This window comes from Oncorhynchus keta, chromosome 26 (assembly GCF_023373465.1).
Source record: "Oncorhynchus keta strain PuntledgeMale-10-30-2019 chromosome 26, Oket_V2, whole genome shotgun sequence".
NCBI classification, from domain to species: domain Eukaryota; kingdom Metazoa; phylum Chordata; class Actinopteri; order Salmoniformes; family Salmonidae; genus Oncorhynchus; species Oncorhynchus keta.
In genome coordinates, this window is record NC_068446.1 from 3,419,456 (window position 1) to 3,439,857 (window position 20,402).

Here is a 20,402-nt window from a genome sequence, read left to right on the forward strand (position 1 = left end):
AATAGTCTGGGTAGCCATTTGATTAGATGTTCAGAAGTCTTATGGCTTGGTGGTAGGGAGCTGTTAAGAAGCCTCTTGGACCTAGACTTGGCCCTCCGGTACCGCTTGCTGTGTGGTAGCAGAGAGAACAGTCTATGGCTAGGGTGGCTGGGGTCTTTGACCATTTTTAGGGCCTTCCTCTGACACCGCCTGGTGTAGAGGTCCTGGATGGCAGGAAGCTTGGCCCCAGTGCAGTACGCACTACCCTCTGTAGTGCCTTGCGGCCGGAGGCCGAGCAGTTGCCATACCAGACAGTGATGCAACCAATGCTCTCGATGGTGCAGCTGTACAACCTTTTGAGGATCTGAGGACCCATGACAAATGTTTTCAGTCTCCTGAGGGGGAATAGGTTTTGTCGTTCCCTCTCTTGTCTTGGTGTGCTTGGACCGTGTTCGTTTGTTGTGAAGAGGGCACGACAAAACCCAGTCCTGGAGGGCCGACACACGTGTGGTTTTCATCCTGTCCTTCTAATAAGGGACTCTAATTCAGACCTGGGACACCAGGTGAGTGTAATTCACTACGAGGTAGAAACAAAAAAAAGTGTTTTCAGGCCGTAATTTAACAGCCCTGGAGGCAGGACAAAATCAGTGGCAGAGTAGCAGTTTAAGGGTTAAGTCTCAAGGGCTTAACGGCAGCAGACGGCACCTGAGATTCTGATGTCAGAAACCCCCACTGGTTGCCAGCTCACTCCCACCAAATTTCCCCGTCAGCCCTGGGATTTGAACCGACAACCCTCCGGTTACTGGCACTGGAGATGATGAATACATGACATTATTAATTTTGTTTAAAAGGTTTCATCGCTTTAGAATACGCTTTCTTAGGAGTTATTGCGTTCATGTTTGTACGAAATGCTTATTTGCATTTGATTATGTGATTAAATACATTTCAAGCTGTATGCAGAACAACACAGCATAAACATTTGGAATTGGTTGCAGCCAGGTTGTGGTTTTGTGATCTTCAAAGTTGAGAACCCATAGGACCTTCAGAAGTGTGTCAATGTATTGGAGGAAGTATTAGAGGAAGTCCAGCCATGGTGGATTGGGAGTTGAAGGGAAGTGAGTGGTGATTGGATTGTCCGCAAGTCCATCAAGGAGTGTGGTGCTGGAAGTGAAGCATGATGGGGTTGGGCTTGGAAAGTACTTTTCTATAACAGCCTGAACTCTTTTTATCCATCTCTGAAATTATATTACAAATATCCAAAAAACAAATACTTACTGTAAGAAATGTGTTTTATTGAAAGGAATATGCAACAGTTTTATACAAGTCAAAAAATACATACTCCAAACAGTTTTACTGTTATGGTTCATCCTGGGAATAAATGACAGAACTCAGAGAGGGCTTACAATTAGACAGGTGGAAGATGCAATAGTGTACAACCACCACATAACATAGAGGCAATGTTATGGCAACATTTTGTGGTGGTTGTGTGTTTGTTGGGTTGCTCCTCTTGTCTAATTTGCACAATTCAACACCCATAACATACACCCAGGAGGCAGAATACTTGGGAGTAATCTTTTACTGCAGTGGGCTAAATCAGGGTCACACAGAGCGTTCCTTGGTAGTCTTAAACAAATCTACTTTGAAACAAAAGTATACACCTCACATGGTAATGGGATTTTTTATTTTTTTAACAAACCCTGTACCATGTCAGATATGAGTTGGAATGCATTCAATTTTGAGTTTGCATCCCAATATTACATTTTATATACAGTACATTTGGAAAGTATTCAGAACGCTTCACTTTTTCTACATTTTGTTACGTTACAGCTTTATTATGAAATTGATTCAATCGTTTTTTTCCCCTCATCAATCGAAACACAATACAATGTAATGACAAAGCAAAAACAGGTTTAAAAAAATGTATGAAAATGTATACAACAATTTAAACTGAAATATCACATTTATATAAGTATTCAGACCCTTTACTCGGTACTTTGTTGAAGCACCTTTGGCAGTGACTACAGCCTAGTCTTCATGGGTATGATGCTACAAGCTTGGCACACCTGTATTTGGGGAGTTTCTCCCATTCTTCTCTGCAGATCCTCTCAAGCTCTGTCAGGTTGGATGGGGAGCAACCATCGAGTCTGAGCTATGGCTGGGCCACTGAAGGATATTCAGAGACTTGTCCCGAAGCCACTCCTGCGTTGTCTTGGCTGTGTGCTTAGGGTCGTTGTCCTGTTGGAAGGTGAACCTTCGCCCCAATCTGAGGTCCAAAGCGCTCTGGAGCAGGTTTTCATCTAGGATCTCTCTGTACTTTGCTTCGTTCATCTTTCCCTCAATCCTGACTAGTCTCCCAATCCCTGCTGCTGAAAAACATCCCCACAGCATGCTGGGGATGTGCCAGGTTTCCTCCAGACGTGACGCTTGGCATTCAGGCCAAAGAGTTCAATCTCATGGTCTGAGTGTCCTTTAGGTGCCTTTTGGCAAACTCAAAGCAGGCTGTCATGTGCCTTTTACTGAGGAGTGGCTTCCGTCTGGCCACCCTACCATAAAGGCCTGATTGGTGGAATGCTGCAGAGATTGTTGTCCTTCTGGAAGGTTCTCCCATCTCCACAGAGGAACTCTGGAGCTAAATCAGTGACCATTGGGTTCTTGGTCACCTCCCTGACCAAGGCCATTCTTCCCCAAATACTCAGTTTGGCTGGGCGGCCAGCTATAGGAAAAGTGGTTCCAAACTTCTTCCATTTAAGAATGATGGGAACACTGTATTCTCGCTGACATTCAATTCTGCAGAAATGTTTTGGTACCCTTCCCCAGATCTGTGCCTCAACACAATTCTGTCTCGAAGCTCTACAGATAATTTCTTCGAACTCATGGCTTGGTTTTTGCTCTGACATGCACGGTCAACCTTTTGACCTTATATAGACAGGTGTGTGCCTTTCCAAGTCATGTCCAATCAATTGAATTTACCACAGGTGGACTCCAATCAAGTTGTAGAAACATCTCAAGGGTGATCAATGGAAAGAGGATGTGCCTGAGCCAATTGAGTCTCATAGCAAAGGGTCTGAATACTTATTTATTTGTAATACATTTGCAAACATTTTTAAAAAACCTGTTTTAGCTTTGTCATAAAAGGAGTATTGTGTGTAGATTGATGAGGAACATTTTATTTAATCCACTTTAGAATAAGGCTGTAACGTAACAAAATGTGGAAAAAGTCAAGGGGTCTGAATACTTTCCGAATGTAAATCACAGAAGACTAAAATATAACGAAACTGTTTGACATTGAAACACCGGATTTTCGGCTTCAAATTTCCATTAAACATGTTAATAACATTCCACCCAGGAAGTCATACGATTTGGCCATTTGACTGCGTCAATTATTCAATGTTGGTCATTGTTTTTTACATTTCCAATTAATGATCGATAGTTGAGTTTGAGTTTTAATAACAAACATTTCAATTACTGTGCATGATGTACAATTCTGTGAAAACCTTTGTACGATCAATACAAATATTTAAATGTGGAACATTTCACCTCCTTAATTCTGAACACACATCTACTTTAATACATTTAATCCACATGTAGTCTGGTAACTACTTATCTTTTAAGTAGCAGTAGTAGTAGGTACTGTTTATTGCATTTTGCTGACATATATCCATATAAAAACATTTAATTTCTCATTCTTATTAAAAACGATGCAATCACTTAATAAAAGAAGTGTTAGATAAAAATAAAGCTACTTATTCAGGATGAATTTGTTGTTTAATTCAGTATATTTGTTCAGATCAGTAACTGTAGATGTTTTGCACATCTGAAAAAACAGGTCTTAAACTAAACTATAATTTAGTCTGGGATATTTTGTAGAGAGGTTCACTTCCTCTTGGGGATTAGGTAGACTTGTTGGGGGAAATGAGAAGCTTGTTTCTGCTCCTCCTGATATCTACGGGACTGGGAACTGTGAAAGCAGAGAAGAATAACATGAAGAAGAAAAAACATTTATTATGCATGTTAAAAGGGCAATTGCACTTCCTGATTTGGCCCGGTTTTGAAGATTGCTCATTAAGTAATGATGGCGGCCATGACTGAAGCCAAACGAGAGTTGTCTTGGTGGTGTGGTTTGATGTGGGTATGTCATATTTGGATATTGTACCCTGGCAGGTTCTATTTGTCCCTCCTGAGTCACCATAGCAACAGCATAGCCACTTCTTTAAAATAGCCAGAATTAATTTAAGATTAATCAAAAAAGCTGTAACTAATTTAGACGTTTTAGAGGTCTTAGCAGTGCAATTTGACATCGAGTTAAGGTCTTTGGTGCAGTATTTCTGAAGTTAAAACATGTGCACACACTGCTTAGCATTCTTTCGAGTCGGGAAAGTTTGGCTGCGTGCTCAGGACTGATTTCTGAGAACAATAACATGTCTACAACTTCATAATCGGCAAGCAGTAAAACTATCATAGATAAAGCACAAGCTACACACTTTATCAGTACCTGAATCACTTAATAGCTAGCTAAGTTCCAACTGTTTGTCAATGAAGCTAGCAAGTAGTAGCGAGCAGGCACATTGAGCAGCCAGGCCACAATCAACTTATTAAGTCAATGGCGACTATACTTCAGTGCTGTTTAAAAAAAAAAAAAACGTTTACACTATCTATTATAGTCCTGCCGACTTTTGAAGATAGCTTGGAGTGAAATTTCCTATCTTGAATGTCAATGCTCCTCCCCTAGCCGGATCAGCACCCCTACTTCCCGTGGTTATGAATGCAACAGGTGGATTGATGTGAATATAATGTAGCCTATGGATCTGGGCTAATGCAAGTGGTGGGTTAAATCACAAGTAAGCCTAGTAGGCTGTATAGCCTGTTGTCACATACTGTCATAAGCAGGGATGTAGTGCTGCCATAGCGGGAGGAAGAGGTGTCACTTTTTTCAGTTTGACAATACACGGAGCTGCATGGTAAAATAATTGATGGAAAATTGATTCTGATAAATTCTAAATCAAATATATTTAGGCCTGATTTCCACTAAAATTCCATGAAAATGATAGAACGCCAAACTAAATAAATATGTAGGCTATAGATGCCTATTGGTAGCTAACCTAAATGGCAGTCTGGTGTCATAGACTGGACCTAACATAGTAAACATAAATCCCGGAGACTCAAATTAGTTTGATATGTTGCGTTTGCTATGGTTACATAAGACAGATGGTTACTTAAGGCAAAAACGAAAGTAGGGTGGTTGCTCGGGGTGGAAGGTGGTTGTATAAAATGAACGTCTAGCAAACAGAAGTTTACGAGTTTGAATCTTATCATGGACAACTTTAGCATTTTAGCTAATTAACTTTACAACTACTTATTACTTTTTATCTACTTTGCAACTACTTAGCATGTTAGATAACCCTTTCCGTAACCTTAACCCTTTTAGCTAACCCTAACCTTAACCCTTTAAACTTAACCTCGCTTTCGTATCGTCTGAGATTCCCATAGATTGGAAAGCTGCCTCGGTCATCCCCCTCTTCAAAGGGGGAGACACTCTAGACCCAAACTGCTACAGACGTATATTTATCCTACCCTGCTTTTCTAAGGTCTTCGAAAGCCAAGTTAACAAACAGATCACCGACCATTTCGAATCCCACCGTACCTTCTTTGCTATGCAATCTTGTTTCAGAGCTGGTCATGGGTGCAGCTCAGCTACGCTCAAGGTCCTAAACGACATCATAACCACCATCGATAAGAGACATTACAGTGCAGCAGTATTCATCGACCTGGCCAAGGCTTTCGACTCTGTCAATCATCACATTCTTATCGGCAGACTCAACAGCCTTGGTTTCTCAAATGATCGCCTCGCCTGGTTCACCAACTACTTCTCTGATAGAGTTCAGTGTGTCAAATCGGAGGGCCTATTGTCCGGACCTCTGGCAGTCTCTATGGGGGTGCCACAGGGATCAATTCTCGGGCCGACTCTCTTTTCTGTATACATCAATGATGTCGCTCTTGCTGCTGGTGATTCTCTGATCCACTTCTACTCATACGATACCATTCTGTATACCTCTGGCCCTTCTTTGGACACTGTGTTATCTATCCTCCATACGAGCTTCAATGCCATACAACTCTCCTTCCGTGGCCTCAAACTGCTCTTAAATGCAAGTAAAACTAAATGCATGTTCTTCAACCGATCGCTGCCCACACCTGGCCGCCCATCCAACATCACTACTCTGGACAGTTCTGACTTAGAATATGTGGACAAACATACCCTCGTAAAACTGACCATCCTACCAATCCTTGACTTTGGCGATGTCATTTACAAAATAGCCTCCAACACTCTGCTCAGCAAACTGGATGCAGTCTATCTCAGTGCCATCCATTTAGTCACCAAAGCCCCATATACTACCCACCACTGCGATCTGTACGCTCTCGTTGGCTGGCCCTCGCTTCACATTCCTCGCCAAACCCATTGGCTCCAGGTCATCTACAAGTCTCTGCAAGGTAAAGCCCCACCTTATCTCAGCTCACTGGTCACCATAGCAGCACCCACCCGTAGCACGTGCTCCAGCAGGTATATCTCACTGGTCACCCCCAAAGCCAATTCTATCTTTGGCCGCCTTTCATTCCAGTTCTCTGCTGCCAATGACTGGAACAAACTGCAAAAATCACTGAGACTCATATCTCACTCACTAGCTTTAAGCACCAGCTGCCAGAGCAGCTCACACACAGATCACTGCACCTGTACATAGCCCATCCAACTACCTCACCCTCCCTTATCCCACCTCATTTGCACATGCTGTATATAGACTTTTATACTGTATTATTGACTGTATGTTTGTGTATTCCATGTGTAACTCTGTGTTGTTGTATGTGTCAAACTGCTTTGCTTTATCTACGGCCAGGTTGCAGTTGCAAATGAGAACTTCCTGGTTCCTGGTTAAATAAAGGTGGAGGGAAAAAATCCTAACCCCTAGCCTAGCTAACGTTAGCCAGCTAGCTCACTTTAGCCACCTAGCTAGAATTCATAACATATCGTACGTTTTTGAAAATGAATGAGCATCTCGAATTTATGCACAGAATAATACGAAATGCTCTGAGACCAGGTTTTAAATGGTGGTTTCTTCCATGTATTCTCTCTCTATGGCGGTGGCACAAATGATGAACTGTAGGCATGTAAAGACCAATCAATCGCAGGCTTGACCACTGTGTGGACCAAATCCAACGTAACAAGAACATCCACAGGCAGAAAACTCCACCGGGGGGCTAAAATGGCTGTCCTCAAAAGAGTCTTCTACAACGCACTTGAACTCGCCCTACTGTCCGAGTACTGTCCTTACACCAACGAGATCTAGGATCCAATTCCCCGCGTGTCTGCCATGAAGTTCCTAAAACTCCATAGACCCCCTTGCGCAGTGGAACCCAGAACGATACGCTGCCTTTCAGCACCACAATTCAAAGGCTGCTCAAATCGTTTAAAATAACCCTTAAAACCTTTTGTGACTAGGGGGCAGTATTTTCATTTTTGGAAAAATAACGTTCCCGTAGTAAACAGGATATTTTGTCAGGACAAGATGCTAGAATATGCATATAATTGACAGCTTAGGATAGAAAATACTCTAAAGTTTCCAAAACTGTAAAAATATTGTCTGTGAGTATAACAGAACTGATATTGCAGGCGAAAGCCTGAGAAAAATCCAATCCGGAAGTGCCTCATGTTTTGAAAGCGCTGCATTCCAATGCGTCCCTATTGAGCAGTGAATGGGCTATCAACCAGATTACTTTTTCTCCGTATTCCCCAAGGTGTCTACAGCATTGTGATGTAGTTTTACGCATTTATGTTGAAGAATACCCGTAAGCGGCTACATTGCGCAAGTGGTCACCTGATGCTCTCAGAGTGATTCTCGTGTAAAATACAGAGGTAGCCATTATTCCAATCGGTCATACTGAAAAACCAATTGTCCCGGTGGATATATTATCGAATATATATTTGAAAAACACCTTGAGGATTGATTATAAACAACGTTTGCCATGTTTCTGTCGATATTATGGAGCTAATTTGGAATATTTTTCGGTGTTTTCGTGACTGCAATTTCTGGGTGATTTCTCAGCCAAATGTGAAGAACAAACGGAGCTATTTCGCCTACAAAAATAATATTTGGGGAAAAAAGGAGCATTGGCTATCTAACTGGGAGTCTCGTGAGTGAAAACATCCGAAGCTCATCAAAGGTAAACAATTTAATTTGATTGCTTTTCTGATTTCCGTGACCAAGTTACCTGCTGCTAGCTGGTCAAAATGCTATGCTAGGCTATCGATAAACTTACACAAATGCTTGTCTAGCTTTGGCTGTAAAGCATATTTTGAAAATCTGAGATGACAGGGTGATTAGCAAAAGGCTAAGCTGTGTCTCAATATATTTCACTTGTGATTTTCATGAATAGGAATATTTTTTAGGAATATTTATGTCTGTTGCGTTATGCTAATTAGTGTCAGTCGATGATTACAATGATTACCCTCATGTGGAATGGGGAGTCACTAGAGTAACACTAGTAGGCGTAGGCCTCCTCACTTATTATTATTATTACTAGCAATACAAATATGATCACTTCTCATAATGGTGCTTGCTGCTCATTTAATAAAGTTAAATCAAAGCTGAATCAGATTCTGGCAAGATCACATAATGATAAATTAGTATTTTACATAACAGATCCAAATATAATAGCATATAAGCAGGGGCACAAATTTCACTGGGGATGGGGACAAACCCCCAAAAGAGCAAGCAATGCAGAAGCACAGTGGCTAATAAAAACTCCCCAGAAGGCTATTATTGCTTCTATAATCAGCACTACAGCTTTCAGCTGTGCTAACATAATTGCAAAATGTTTTTCTAATGATCAATTAGCCTTTTAAAAGGATAAACTTGGATTAGCTAACACAACGTGCCATTGGAACACAGCAGTGATGGTTGCTGATATTGGGCCTTTGTACGCCTATGTAGATATTCCATTAAAAATCATCCGTTTCCAGCTACAATTGTCATTTACATTGCTTTTCTTTCAAAAACAAGGACATTTATTTCTAAATGACCCCGAACTTTGGAACGGTAGTGTATGTGCTGTCTTTGCAATTGATGTAATCTTTTCAAACAAAATATTAATTTGAAAGAATCTAAAGACTTTCACAGTGTAGGTCTGTTGTTTTAACAATGTAATAACAATTTCTAATGTTATAAGTGTCTTTAACATTCAGTAACAGTAATAATACGTTTATAGCAGTGATCTACCAATCAGCATGGGGGACAGTGTCATCTAGAGGAATAGAAATTAAACTATTACTCAGATATTATTTAATGAACATTACTGAACTTCCAATCATTAATTCCTTTTCAACTAATTCATATTTAGCTTCTTTTTTTTTTAATACACATTTTGATGTCCCCTGATTTACATAATGTTAATTACGTTTTTGAACATGTACTGAGGGCATATTTAATTTAATTTACCCACCTTGGCAGAGCGCCTATTTACAAATAACCACCAGAAGTCAACAATAGGCCTCAATAGCGCTAAAATAGCATGAAAAGTAGAGGGTAGGATTAGAGAAACAGAACGCATCTTAAAGCAGCAATCAGCAGCAGAAACAACAGCAAAGTGACTTCACCGTCCGTGGTTCAGTAAAAAGCTGAGGTATGGGGCTGGAGAAATTGTATCACTCAAATTCATAGACAGAGCTATGGATGCAAAGATTGACCATAAATTATATCAATGTTATAGTTTTAACCATGTTTTGAGGCTATATTTTATGTGTTTACATTTTCTTTGTTTACTAACATTGGAGTAAAAAAAAGCTTATGTTTTGGGTTCTGATGGGGTAAGACATTTGAACTAAACTTATTATGAGTTATTTTCTTTTTAAAACAGGCAAAATATACTACGATTTGTGAACTTGTGCACGATGTCGCTGATTTCGCGGAGCTGTTCTAAGGGGCAGTTGACTTTCAAAGAGTCCAGTGAAAATTTCACTGTGAACTCAAAATGTAATGTGAAAATGTTGCCTTCCTTGCAATGTCTGTGTACGATCAGCAGAGGGAAACTGCTACTCTTAAACCCGAGAGAACCATTACAGCAATGCACTCCATAGGACTCACATTTACACCCTAAAGATATGAGTATATTTGTTGGGCCCCCATCCTACACACATTGGTCATTGTAAGGCAGGAGCGGACTCGGACCAGAAATTGGCTATGGCATTTCTAACATACCAGCCCATTTTTCCCTTGAGGCACCCACACTAGACCATTTTCTCCCCTCAAGGCCTCCACACCGGACCATTTTTTTCCCCCTTGAGGCCTGTGTTATTAGCCAGATAATTATAATTTCACCCCCCCAAAAAACTAGTTAGACAGGCCCATTGGGCAAAACATTTGCACAAAATGCCAGATGGCCAGTCTGCTCCTGTTGTAAGGTGGAGGAGACGTGTAGGGAGGTGGCTATCTGAGTCAGTTTTTGTCATTCTCATAATAGTGTTTTATATCAACTATCTATTTCATAGAAAGTTTCATTTTCCCTGTATCGATTATGTTACTTCAACTGTACTACGGCTGTCCCTGTAAAATAACACCTTGATCTGTTGCACCTGTCTTTGTGATCGTCTCCACCCCCCTCCAGGAGTCGCCCATCTTCAACTGTACTACGGCTGTCCCTGTAAAATAACACCTTGATCTGTTGCACCTGTCTTTGTGATCGTCTCCACCCCCCTCCAGGAGTCGCCCATCTTCCCCATTATCCCCTGTGTATTTATACCTGTGTTCTCTGTTTGTCTGTTGCCAGTTCATCTTGTTTGTCAAGTCAACCAGCGTTTTCGTTCTCTGCGCTTGCTTTTCCCAGTCTGTCTTTTTCTCGCACTCCTGGTTTTGACCCTTGCCTGTCCTGACTCTGAGCCCGCCTGCCTGACCACTCTGCCTGTCCTGACTCTGAGCCCGCCTGCCTGACCACTCTGCCTGCCCGTGAGCCTGCCTGCCTGACCACTCTGCCTGCCCGTGAGCCTGCCTGCCTAACCACTCTGCCTGCCCGTGAGCCTGCCTGCCTGACCCATCTGCCTGCCCTGTGAGCCTGCCTGCCTGACCCTCTGCCTGCCCGTGAGCCTGCCTGCCTGACCACTCTGCCTGCCCGTGAGCCTGCCTGCCTAACCACTCTGCCTGCCCGTGAGCCTGCCTGCCTAACCACTCTGCCTGCCCGTGAGCCTGCCTGCCTGAACCCTCTGCCTGCCCGTGAGCCTGCCTGCCTAACCACTCTGCCTGCCCGTGAGCCTGCCTGCCTAACCACTCTGCCTGTCCGTGAGCCTGCCTGCCTAACCACTCTGCCTGTCCGTGAGCCTGCCTGCCTAACCACTCTGCCTGTCCGTGAGCCTGCCTGCCTAACCACTCTGCCTGTCCGTGAGCCTGCCTGCCGACCGGTACCGTTGCCCCACCTCTGGTTTACTGACCCCTGCCAGCCTTGACCTGTCTATTGCACCTGTTGGATTATTAACCTGTTGTTAATTCAACGCTGTCTGCATCTGGGTTTTACCTTCATACCTGGTACACTGGACAGGTGCAGTGAAATGTGTATGTGACAATAAAACTTATAAATACTGTATATAAAGGTCTATGGCTGAAAACCCTATTCACTCTGACAGGGTATTGACCCATAAATTCAGTTTAATACTTCCTGTTGTGCTGTGATTCGATCTGCCACTCAAAGGCTATTTATTCCTAGAGTGTGTTCAGCTGGGATGACACGGGAGCTACTTTGGGAGATAATGGTAAATGCAGTAGTTATAGTATTATGAGTGTATGTTTTGGATTGTGTACTAGGGGTGCTCTGATTCAAACTGATGAGAAATTGCATGATACATACCATCTGCTAGTCCAGACTTCTCTTTCCTCGATAGATTACTGTGGGAAATAATATATTTGAGAAATGTTATAGAGAAGTGAATACATTTTGCACTGATGCATAATATCCCCTCCATTTTATCCCACAAAATACCATAGGCTTGAGTCTGTGAAAACCAATACTAGGCTACAGATAATTTATGAAAAAAAACCTCAAAAACATACCCATTCCAACATTGCTTCCCGAGCAGGAAACTGAAATCAGAAAAGAATGTGTATCAATCAATCAATCAATCAATCAATCAATCAATCAATCAATCAATCAATCAATCAATCAATCAAATGTATTTATAAAGCCCTTTTTACATCAGCTGATGTCACAAAGTGCTGTACAGAAACCCTCAACCTAAAACCCCAAACAGCAAGCAATGCAGGTGTAGAAGCACGGTGGCAAGGAAAAACTCCCTAGAAAGGCCGGAACCTAGGAAGAAACCTAAGAGAGGATAATAATCTGGTATATGCCAATGACTTTGTAAAAACCATGCTATAGAAAACAAAGCAAAATTAACTTGACTGAAATGGCATTTCCTTTTAGATTCTTTCAAGTGGTATTGTGGTATTGAGTACCTGAGTACATCCTCTGGGGGCAGAACTGAACCATGGCTCCGTCCTGGGTGAGAGGGGCCACCACTACGTTGTAGACGTCCCCACACATGATCTCCGGCACTTCACAGGTGTTGCCCCCGGGGGGAGGGGTGCAGGTGTAATTGGACTGGCTACCAACCATCTTGGCCGTGTAGTTATGGAGACCGCCAGTGGAACGCCAGTATACACGCAGTGTGTTGTTGGCCATCCTGTACAGCTTCACGCCCGATGGACAACAAGCACCTGGGAGGGAAAGATAGGTCAGTAAGGCACTAGAGTCGCAACTGTGCAGGGCGCAATGGTATGTGGATGTTAAAATGGACTTGGCTATGATCAAACTCTGACACTCTTCTGTAACTTAATGCTATAGAAATTAATTGTGTGTAATTCACCTAGAGTGTAATTCACCTAGAGTGTAATTCACCTAGAGTCAGTAATTCACCCAGAACGTTTTCCATTTTTCCATTCCACTGACTCAGCGGTCCCATTGTTGCTATGATAGGTGCTTCTGTCTTTCACTCATTGGATGAGTAGCTGGGATATATTAGTCTATCTGTCACTCACTGGATGAGAAGCCATGATAGGTGCACTCAGACATGTGTCCAGTGCGGCTGATGGCCTCCATGCTGACGGTGTAGTTTGTTCCGCAGGTGATGCATCCCATCAGGCAGTGGGTGTCCAGGGTGTGGCAGCGGGCGGTGCCTTTCGGTGAGGTCAGAGAGGTCATGTAGGTGTGTGTGCCTCTCGCCATCGACCAGGTGACATTGGTCATGGCCTGAGTCACCTGTTCAACGTTAAAGGTTGCCGGGCAACAGGGTGCTAGAGGACAAATGGAAAGCACAATTGTGAGAAATGTATACTTCTTTTTTAAAAATCTATCTGCAGATAGCTGAATGAACAACTTCATAAAATGTTCACCACAACATCACCAGTAACAAGTGATACCAGTAGTCCAAACGAATTAACCAAAACCTTTCCCTTTCTCCATATAGTTTCCATGGTTTCCCTACCTGTTTCCAGTGGAATACTGTAGCTGGGAAAACTGTCACCCACGGCGGTGGTTGCTATGGCGCTGACCTCATAGACCTCGCCACAGGGCAGGTCAAGTATCTCACAGGACGTTCCTCTGGAAGTGCAGGTGTTTCTGTTGTCCTGGGCCACTACGCTCACTTTGTAGGTGGTACCTGCTCTGTTGGGAGCACTAAAGCTGACTTTGACACTGGTGGTGTTGATCTGGGTCACATTCAGGATCTCTGGCATACAAGGAGCTGAGAAAGAGGAAGTGAAGGAGAGAGGAAGTGGCACGGGGAGGGTTATCGTCACAGTGATCTTTTACCTGTGGGTGTAATGACACACACGTTTTCGCATTCATCCAAATAAACTGGTGATATGATTAGTTAGCAGACACTTTTCTATGTGGCAATTTTTCTTAAAGATGTTTGTGTCACCTGTCTCCTTAGTGTGTGATCTGCAGGTGTGGTTGCACCCTCTAATCTCATTACAGGGGATCACCACCACACTGTAGGGGCTGTTACAGGTGAGGTCGGAGAGAGCGCACACTGGTGCCGTGTCGTTACACAGGATGAGCTCTGACCCTTCCACCGCCCGCGTCTCGTACACCTCAGCCCCACGCACTGCTGACCACATGATCTCCAGGGTGCCGGGGGAGGCCAGGGAGATGAACACATCCTCGGGACAACAGGGTACTGGGGACGGACAGACAGAGAGAGAGAGAGGGGGAGGAAAGAGAGAGAGAGACACGGAATACATTTATTTCAGTATTTATATCATTGTCAATATGAACTGACGTGGGCTATCTGAAGAACATCTATCAGCATTCATATTTATTTAGATCCCCCATTCAATGAGCTGAATGAGACTTGTGTGAACGTTTTTTTATTTTATTTTTTAAATAGCGTGATTTCAGAGGCACATTATGTGTGCTGGGTCTCTGGCACACCGCTAGACTGTAGAGCTAAAGCTTCGACTTACAGGTGGTGTAGTTGAGCACGGGGCCCGGTGGGCTGGATCCAGCCAGGCTGAAGGCGAACACAGTCATCAGGTAGGTGTATCCACACTGGCAGTGATAGTTACAGCTGGTGGAGCTGGTGTTGCACCTCTCCTCCTGACCATCATCCCTCTTGATGAAGGCCACGTAGGTGTCGGTGTAGGGTATGGCGTCCCACAACACAGAGCAATTACCTGCCTTGGTCTCCTCCACACGCAGGGGCTCTGGTGGGCAGGGGACTGAAGGGAGACACACGGCAGGGCGTGCAGTTATTAGATGTTCATCATACGGTTATTACATGTCTGTAATAGTGGCTAAAGGTCGGGTTATTCATGTTACTTTCAATGAATTCCTGTGTTGTTAGTACCTTACATATGCATCTCATGCGTTGATGAAATAGTAGAAGGATCTCAAGTGTATCAATATGCTGTGCTTTACATAGCAGGTTTGTGTCTTCTATTACTAGATGTCACAAACCTGCCATATAACAAACAATCGATTTGTTTGCTTGATTGATTGACTGATTGATTGATATGTCTACGCACAGGTGATGAACTCCTCGGGAGCAGAAGGGATGCTGGGTCCTCCCTCGTTGATGGCTGTCACGGTGACGGTGTGTCTCTGGCCACACCCCACGGGGGCCAGGGTGCAGGCGCCGGTGGTAGAGGTACAGTTCAGCCCCTCTGAGCTGAAGGCCAGGTACTCCCCTGCCCCCTGAGATGGAGCCCAGGACACAGACAGACCGGCCTCAGAGCCCACCATCCTCACCTCCAACTCAGTGAGCACAGGGATGCATGGACCTGGAGGGAGGAGAGAGAAACAACATGAGCACGCACACAATTAGGTACAGACCTAGACGAATCCTAAAGGTGCTTACAAATATACTGCACAAATTGGCGCTCTTGCTTGCCATTTGCTCCACCCTATCCCTATCAGGTCTCGAAAAAGGCCTCGTTAACTGAAAGTTAAATAAAGCTAGATCAGGTACATTTTCTGAAGAAAATGAAACAGGGCAGTGTAACACTGAAGAGTGTACTTGCTAACCAAAAATCCCCTCTCTTCCTTACGTGTGATCTGGCAGACGGTGAAGTCATCTCCCTGTCTTTTCTCGGGGTCCCAGGCGTTGCCCTTGATGCAATAGGTTGTCCCAGCCTCCAGGCCAGAGAAGGTCACGCTGGTGTCAGTGGTGTTGAGCTTCACCCTGCTGTCTGAGCCCTCCATGATGATGCTAATGGTGTACAGGAAAACGTGGTCCACAGGCTCCCACCCCACCACAATGGTGTCATTGCTGGGAGAGGTGGAGTTGAGCTTGGGCGCAGCAACCACTTTAGGAGAGGGACAGCAATGAGACATGTTATGTAGAGTGTGTATTCGTTTGTCTGTGTTGGGGGTGTTCATGGTTTGCCTTTTAATTGTGTGATATCATTCAGAAAGCTCTAAAGTGTATGTTCTGTGGGATCACTTTACAATGTACCACTACATGACTGATATTTGAGACGATCAAAATTCTCTCCCTCTCCTCTGGCTTCTAAAGAAGGTCAAACCACAACACAATAGGATGAAACTGCTGGTGGCTTGTTTTGGTACATGGAGATATCCGATAGGCTGACTAACTCAGGTCCTACTCCCAGGGTAACCAACGCAGTGCTCTCAGTTGTCAACCCAGTTAGGTTTATTCTTTGTGTATGGAGAGGGGTCAGATATAATTACAGCGGATACCTCCCTCCTCAGGGCAGCAAGAGCATCTCACTAATGGAGGAAAGTACCGGATTTGCAATACCTCATCTGAAATCAAGTTTTTTAAGGTCAGGTATGTAGCTACAATCCTCTTCCTGGCTTTGGCTCATTTACGTCAGCAAAGGGATCGAGTGACTTATGGTGGGGGCACTGGAGATAAAGGTTGTTACTGTTTTCCCTATCAATGACTAATTTCTTTATACCAGGCTTTCATACTCTTGTGTGTTTTTTTTCCCCTTTCCCCCGACAGACGGTGAATGTGAATGTGAGATTACAAGGGACAATACCTGTCTTTGCTACCACAGGGAGGGAAGGCTGGCTCCTGCCTCCACTGTTGATGGACATGACACTGAGAGTGTAGTCGGTGTAGGCCTGAAGGTTGAGCACGGTCCCAGGGGAAGAGGACACCTCGGTTTCGTAGAAGAAGGACATGTCGGCGGTCTCGGCACGCAGGATGTAGGATGTGGCACCGGACACCTGAGTGAACTCCACGGTCAAGCTCTCACTCTGTTTTGATGTCGCCATGTTGATGGTGGGCACCTCAGAAGCTACAGAAGGGAAATAAACAAGAAGAGGGAATTGTTGAAACTCACGAAAGGAGATACCCACATGGAAATGTAAGGATTGTAACCAGTTACACCACAATAATCATACCTGCTTTTATTTTTCACTATAAGCCCACTGTTATAATATACTTTATATTTCTTATGAGAGGTTGTCCCTTAACATTGCTCTAAAGACAGATTTGATATATTCCCTTATAGCTCTGATGAGAGAGAAAAACAGAGCTGGCCCTGGAGCGGTGATTAATGACAGAATGTTACGAGATCACAACAGAATGTATAGCCTATTGTTTCACCATCATCTCCTTAGGGTCACATAGGAGACACTGATTTTACCGGTGGTCTCTTCTACTTCAGCCTGGCTCAAAACATTCAGGCTGTTATCCATGGCCTCAGCCCTGATGATGTACATGTTGTTGGGGGTTAGAGAGTTGATGGAGCCCATCACAGAGTTGGCACCGAACTGGGCGAAGGCTGAGGCATCCAGGGAGTTCTTGGAGGTTGCTGTGATCTTGTAGGAACTGGCTCCTGAGCATTTGCTCCACTGCACTGTCATACTCTTAGATGTTACGGTGAATATCGACACTGTGATTTCTATATGAGGTGAGAGATGGAATCACTGTCAAATGCTGGGTTCACGTCTGGATCAAATTAGAAAATATTATAGCACTACTATTGCATACATGTACTACAATTACACGATCATTCTAGTGTAATAATCAGGATTCTTTTAATCCACTTTCATCCGACCATCATTTTCTGCAGTTGAAAAATATAGACTGTTTAGGAATGTACATGTATTGTGACAGAAATATAATTTTTTTACCTGATGAAGCTGAACTCTGGAAGTAAAAACAGAAAAGGAAGTAAAAACACATATATATATATATATATATATATATATAATACTTTTAAGGGAATGTAAAACAAATTATATTACACAATGTTCATACCATGAGAAGTTTTATGAAATTCAAGCAATCACTTTCCTGGAATGAATGTTCCCTACTCAAGGTTAATCTTACAGTACACCTGATGACAGGTATGCCAGTCAATAAGGCAGTGTTCCCTCTAGATAGCTCATTCCTTTTCCTCCAACAGACTATTCATGTTCTTCTGATGTTATTGCAATAGTAATGTATTTGTCCTACACAAATAGCACAGGTATAAAGCTTCACAGTAAAAAATAAAAAGTAATCCTTACCTGAGAGCCTATGCCTATCAAGGCGAAAATCACCATCCAATTAATAAATCCCATTCTGTTTTTCTTCTTCTTGATGTTATCCTTCTCTGTTCTCTGTCCTTCTCTTGATTCGTTGAAAGGAGCTATTTGAGAATTGCTTCACGTTCTACGTTTGTCCTTTCTTTAACACATTTCTGCTCTGTGTTGACTGAAATACCTATATGTGACCCCGCCCACTGCAGCCAATCATTGGCCGCAGCTAGAACAGCTACCTGCAGGCAGGGTTGTGTTCAGTTCGCTCCAACGTTTGCTTACGTTTGTATTGAATGACACATTTCTCCCAAAACGGTGCACGGGTACGTTTCTGTTTGCTCCCGTTTGGTGGGTGTGGTGAGGTGTGGCCTGATCAATATGGGTATGACATTATCTCACATTTCTTTTAGACTAACATTTAGTTTTCAGCAGCCAATCATTGGCAGGGCTAGAATTTGTATAAACCTTGCTGTCTGTCGCTCTGATATTTGCAACATTGTTTCAATATTAAACATTTGATCTCCAGCTGTCCATAGTAATGAACGTGTCGGGAGTCGGGACGAGACAGACAGACAGGCAGCATTTCTCAGCCAGTCGAAATCATGAATCAGCTGGCATAATTTTTATGGATATATACAAAGAAATGTACATTGGAAAAAAGGTAAAAACGAAACGAAGTGTAGCTAGTTTGTAGTCTTTCCAGCTTCAGTTTGAAGTGATTGTGTTAGCTATGAGAAAGTACATTTTCTATGCCAGGCGAAATCGCACCTCATTGGCTCATTGTTATTGGTGTATCCAAATAAATGTTACAAGAAAACAGCAGAAACTATTAAAAATGCAGCTACTGTTGTTATTCTGGCTGCACTGTTTGACGTGACTATAAGTTAGCCATAGTTGGCTAGCTAGCAAGCAAGGGATAAGAACATTGCCAGCCAGTTTGGCAATATAAAAATGTAACATTTCAAACAAAACAACAAGACTGAACTACTGGTTCGTGTCTCTGGCAAACGGCTAGAAAACAAACGACCACCCGACTTGGGTAGCAACTCTAAATTTGTGTCGGGACTTTTTCTCGTGAAAGGATGAAATAGTATGAATATATTCATCCACAATTTTTTTACATTAAAATATGTAAATCATTATGTTAATATGTTGGTAACCCATTGTATAAAAGTAATAATGCCCTTGAAGTCAGTGTTTGGAAAATACAGTAAATAGTCACGGGTGTTGTTAGGCCCGAGACGAAGTCGAGGCCTGGAAAAACCTGCCACTATATCCTCCAAAGACCGGCTTCTCTGGCATTATCACTTAATTATGAGTGCGATATCTCACATCAAATCAAATGTATTTATATAGCCCTTCGTACATCAGCTGATATCTCAAAGTGCTGTACAGAAACCCAGCCTAAAACTCCAAACAGCAAGCAATGTAGGTGTAGAAGCACGTGGGGATTCGCATGTGGGGATTCGCTAGGATCACCTACTATCGGAATAACCTTTCAAAAGCATTTGTTGGAGACAAGACAGGTAGAATGGTGAATTAGGTTGGCCCACACATCCTTTAAAAGGAGTTAATTTCCCGCATTCTGGTTATTCTCAAGCATCCTTCTCTTCCTCATGCTCTTGTGAGCAGGGGAATATGGTGAGATATCTCACCCCTAATATCTGTGAAACTGGGGTTATGCAAGTAACCTTCAATTATCCTTCAATTATTTGTTTTGATATCTCACATGTGGGGATTTGGCCAACTCCCATATCGCAAAGACATGCTCTACAAAGCAGTGTTAATTTCGTCAACAACAATAGTGGGAAAAATATTAGTTAAACACCAATTTTTTTCTGTGGCAATTGAGAAGACTATAATTGACTATGTAGACCCAAAGAAAACTAAAAACAAAAATAATTTTTCATTTCAGATTACTAAAATGAGACGAGAGGAAATTACCTCTGTGACAAAAATCTGACCAGAGAGTTTTTGGACAAGAGTTGAGAGCTTTTCAGTGATAAGCACAATGAAATATTAGCAGTACAGATGTACAGCTTTGTTCAGCAGTGGGAAGGACATGCCACACCCGGCACACACAGCCTACATCAGCTGTAGGGAAGCAAGCGATGAGTGTAGGCAGACAGGCAGACAGGTGCCACCTCCTCCAACTATACACATTGTGCAGGTGACTCTCTTGCTTCCCAGTAGCTACACTGTTAGCCATTTTTGCAATTTTATCAGTAGCTTACTGTATTAATCAACTGTATAAACTGAACACAGTAGATTGCACAGTAAAATATATACATTTTTTTTTACAGCAACACTGCAAGACCTTTCTGTAATTTCAACAGTAAAACACTGTAAACTACTGTAAATGTGATTTACAGTATTAATTATGGTGCATTGTGGGA

The 20,402-nt window shown here is 42.9% G+C and overlaps 1 protein-coding gene across 1 annotated transcript; it reads right to left on the reverse strand.

Annotated features, from left to right (window-relative positions):
• Positions 1 to 3,024: 3,024 nt before the first annotated feature.
• LOC118358840 (fibronectin type III domain-containing protein 7-like) lies at positions 3,025 to 18,142 on the reverse strand. The gene is made up of 14 exons (XM_035736784.2): positions 17,995 to 18,142; positions 17,617 to 17,632; positions 17,127 to 17,384; positions 16,515 to 16,775; positions 15,558 to 15,815; positions 15,036 to 15,290; positions 14,475 to 14,729; positions 13,931 to 14,188; positions 13,493 to 13,750; positions 13,047 to 13,301; positions 12,465 to 12,725; positions 12,063 to 12,092; positions 11,860 to 11,897; positions 3,025 to 3,937 (listed from the first exon to the last, which is right to left on the reverse strand). Exons 1-13 carry the CDS (start codon positions 18,046 to 18,048, stop codon positions 11,866 to 11,868), a joined length of 2,451 nt encoding a protein of 816 aa, XP_035592677.1. The 5' UTR covers positions 18,049 to 18,142; the 3' UTR covers positions 3,025 to 3,937; positions 11,860 to 11,865.
• Between the last annotated feature and the right edge of the window lie 2,260 nt (positions 18,143 to 20,402).

Coding starts and splice junctions, on each gene's coding strand:
- LOC118358840 (XM_035736784.2), bottom strand. CDS start 18,048: ATGGGATTTATTAATTGGATGGTGATTTTCGCCTTGATAGGCATAGGC. Junction 15,291..15,557: donor CACCGTCTGCCAGATCACAC/GTAAGGAAGAGA, acceptor TCCTCCCTCCAG/GTCCATGCATCCCTGTGCTC. Junction 14,189..14,474: donor CGTGCTCAACTACACCACCT/GTAAGTCGAAGC, acceptor GTCCGTCCCCAG/TACCCTGTTGTCCCGAGGAT.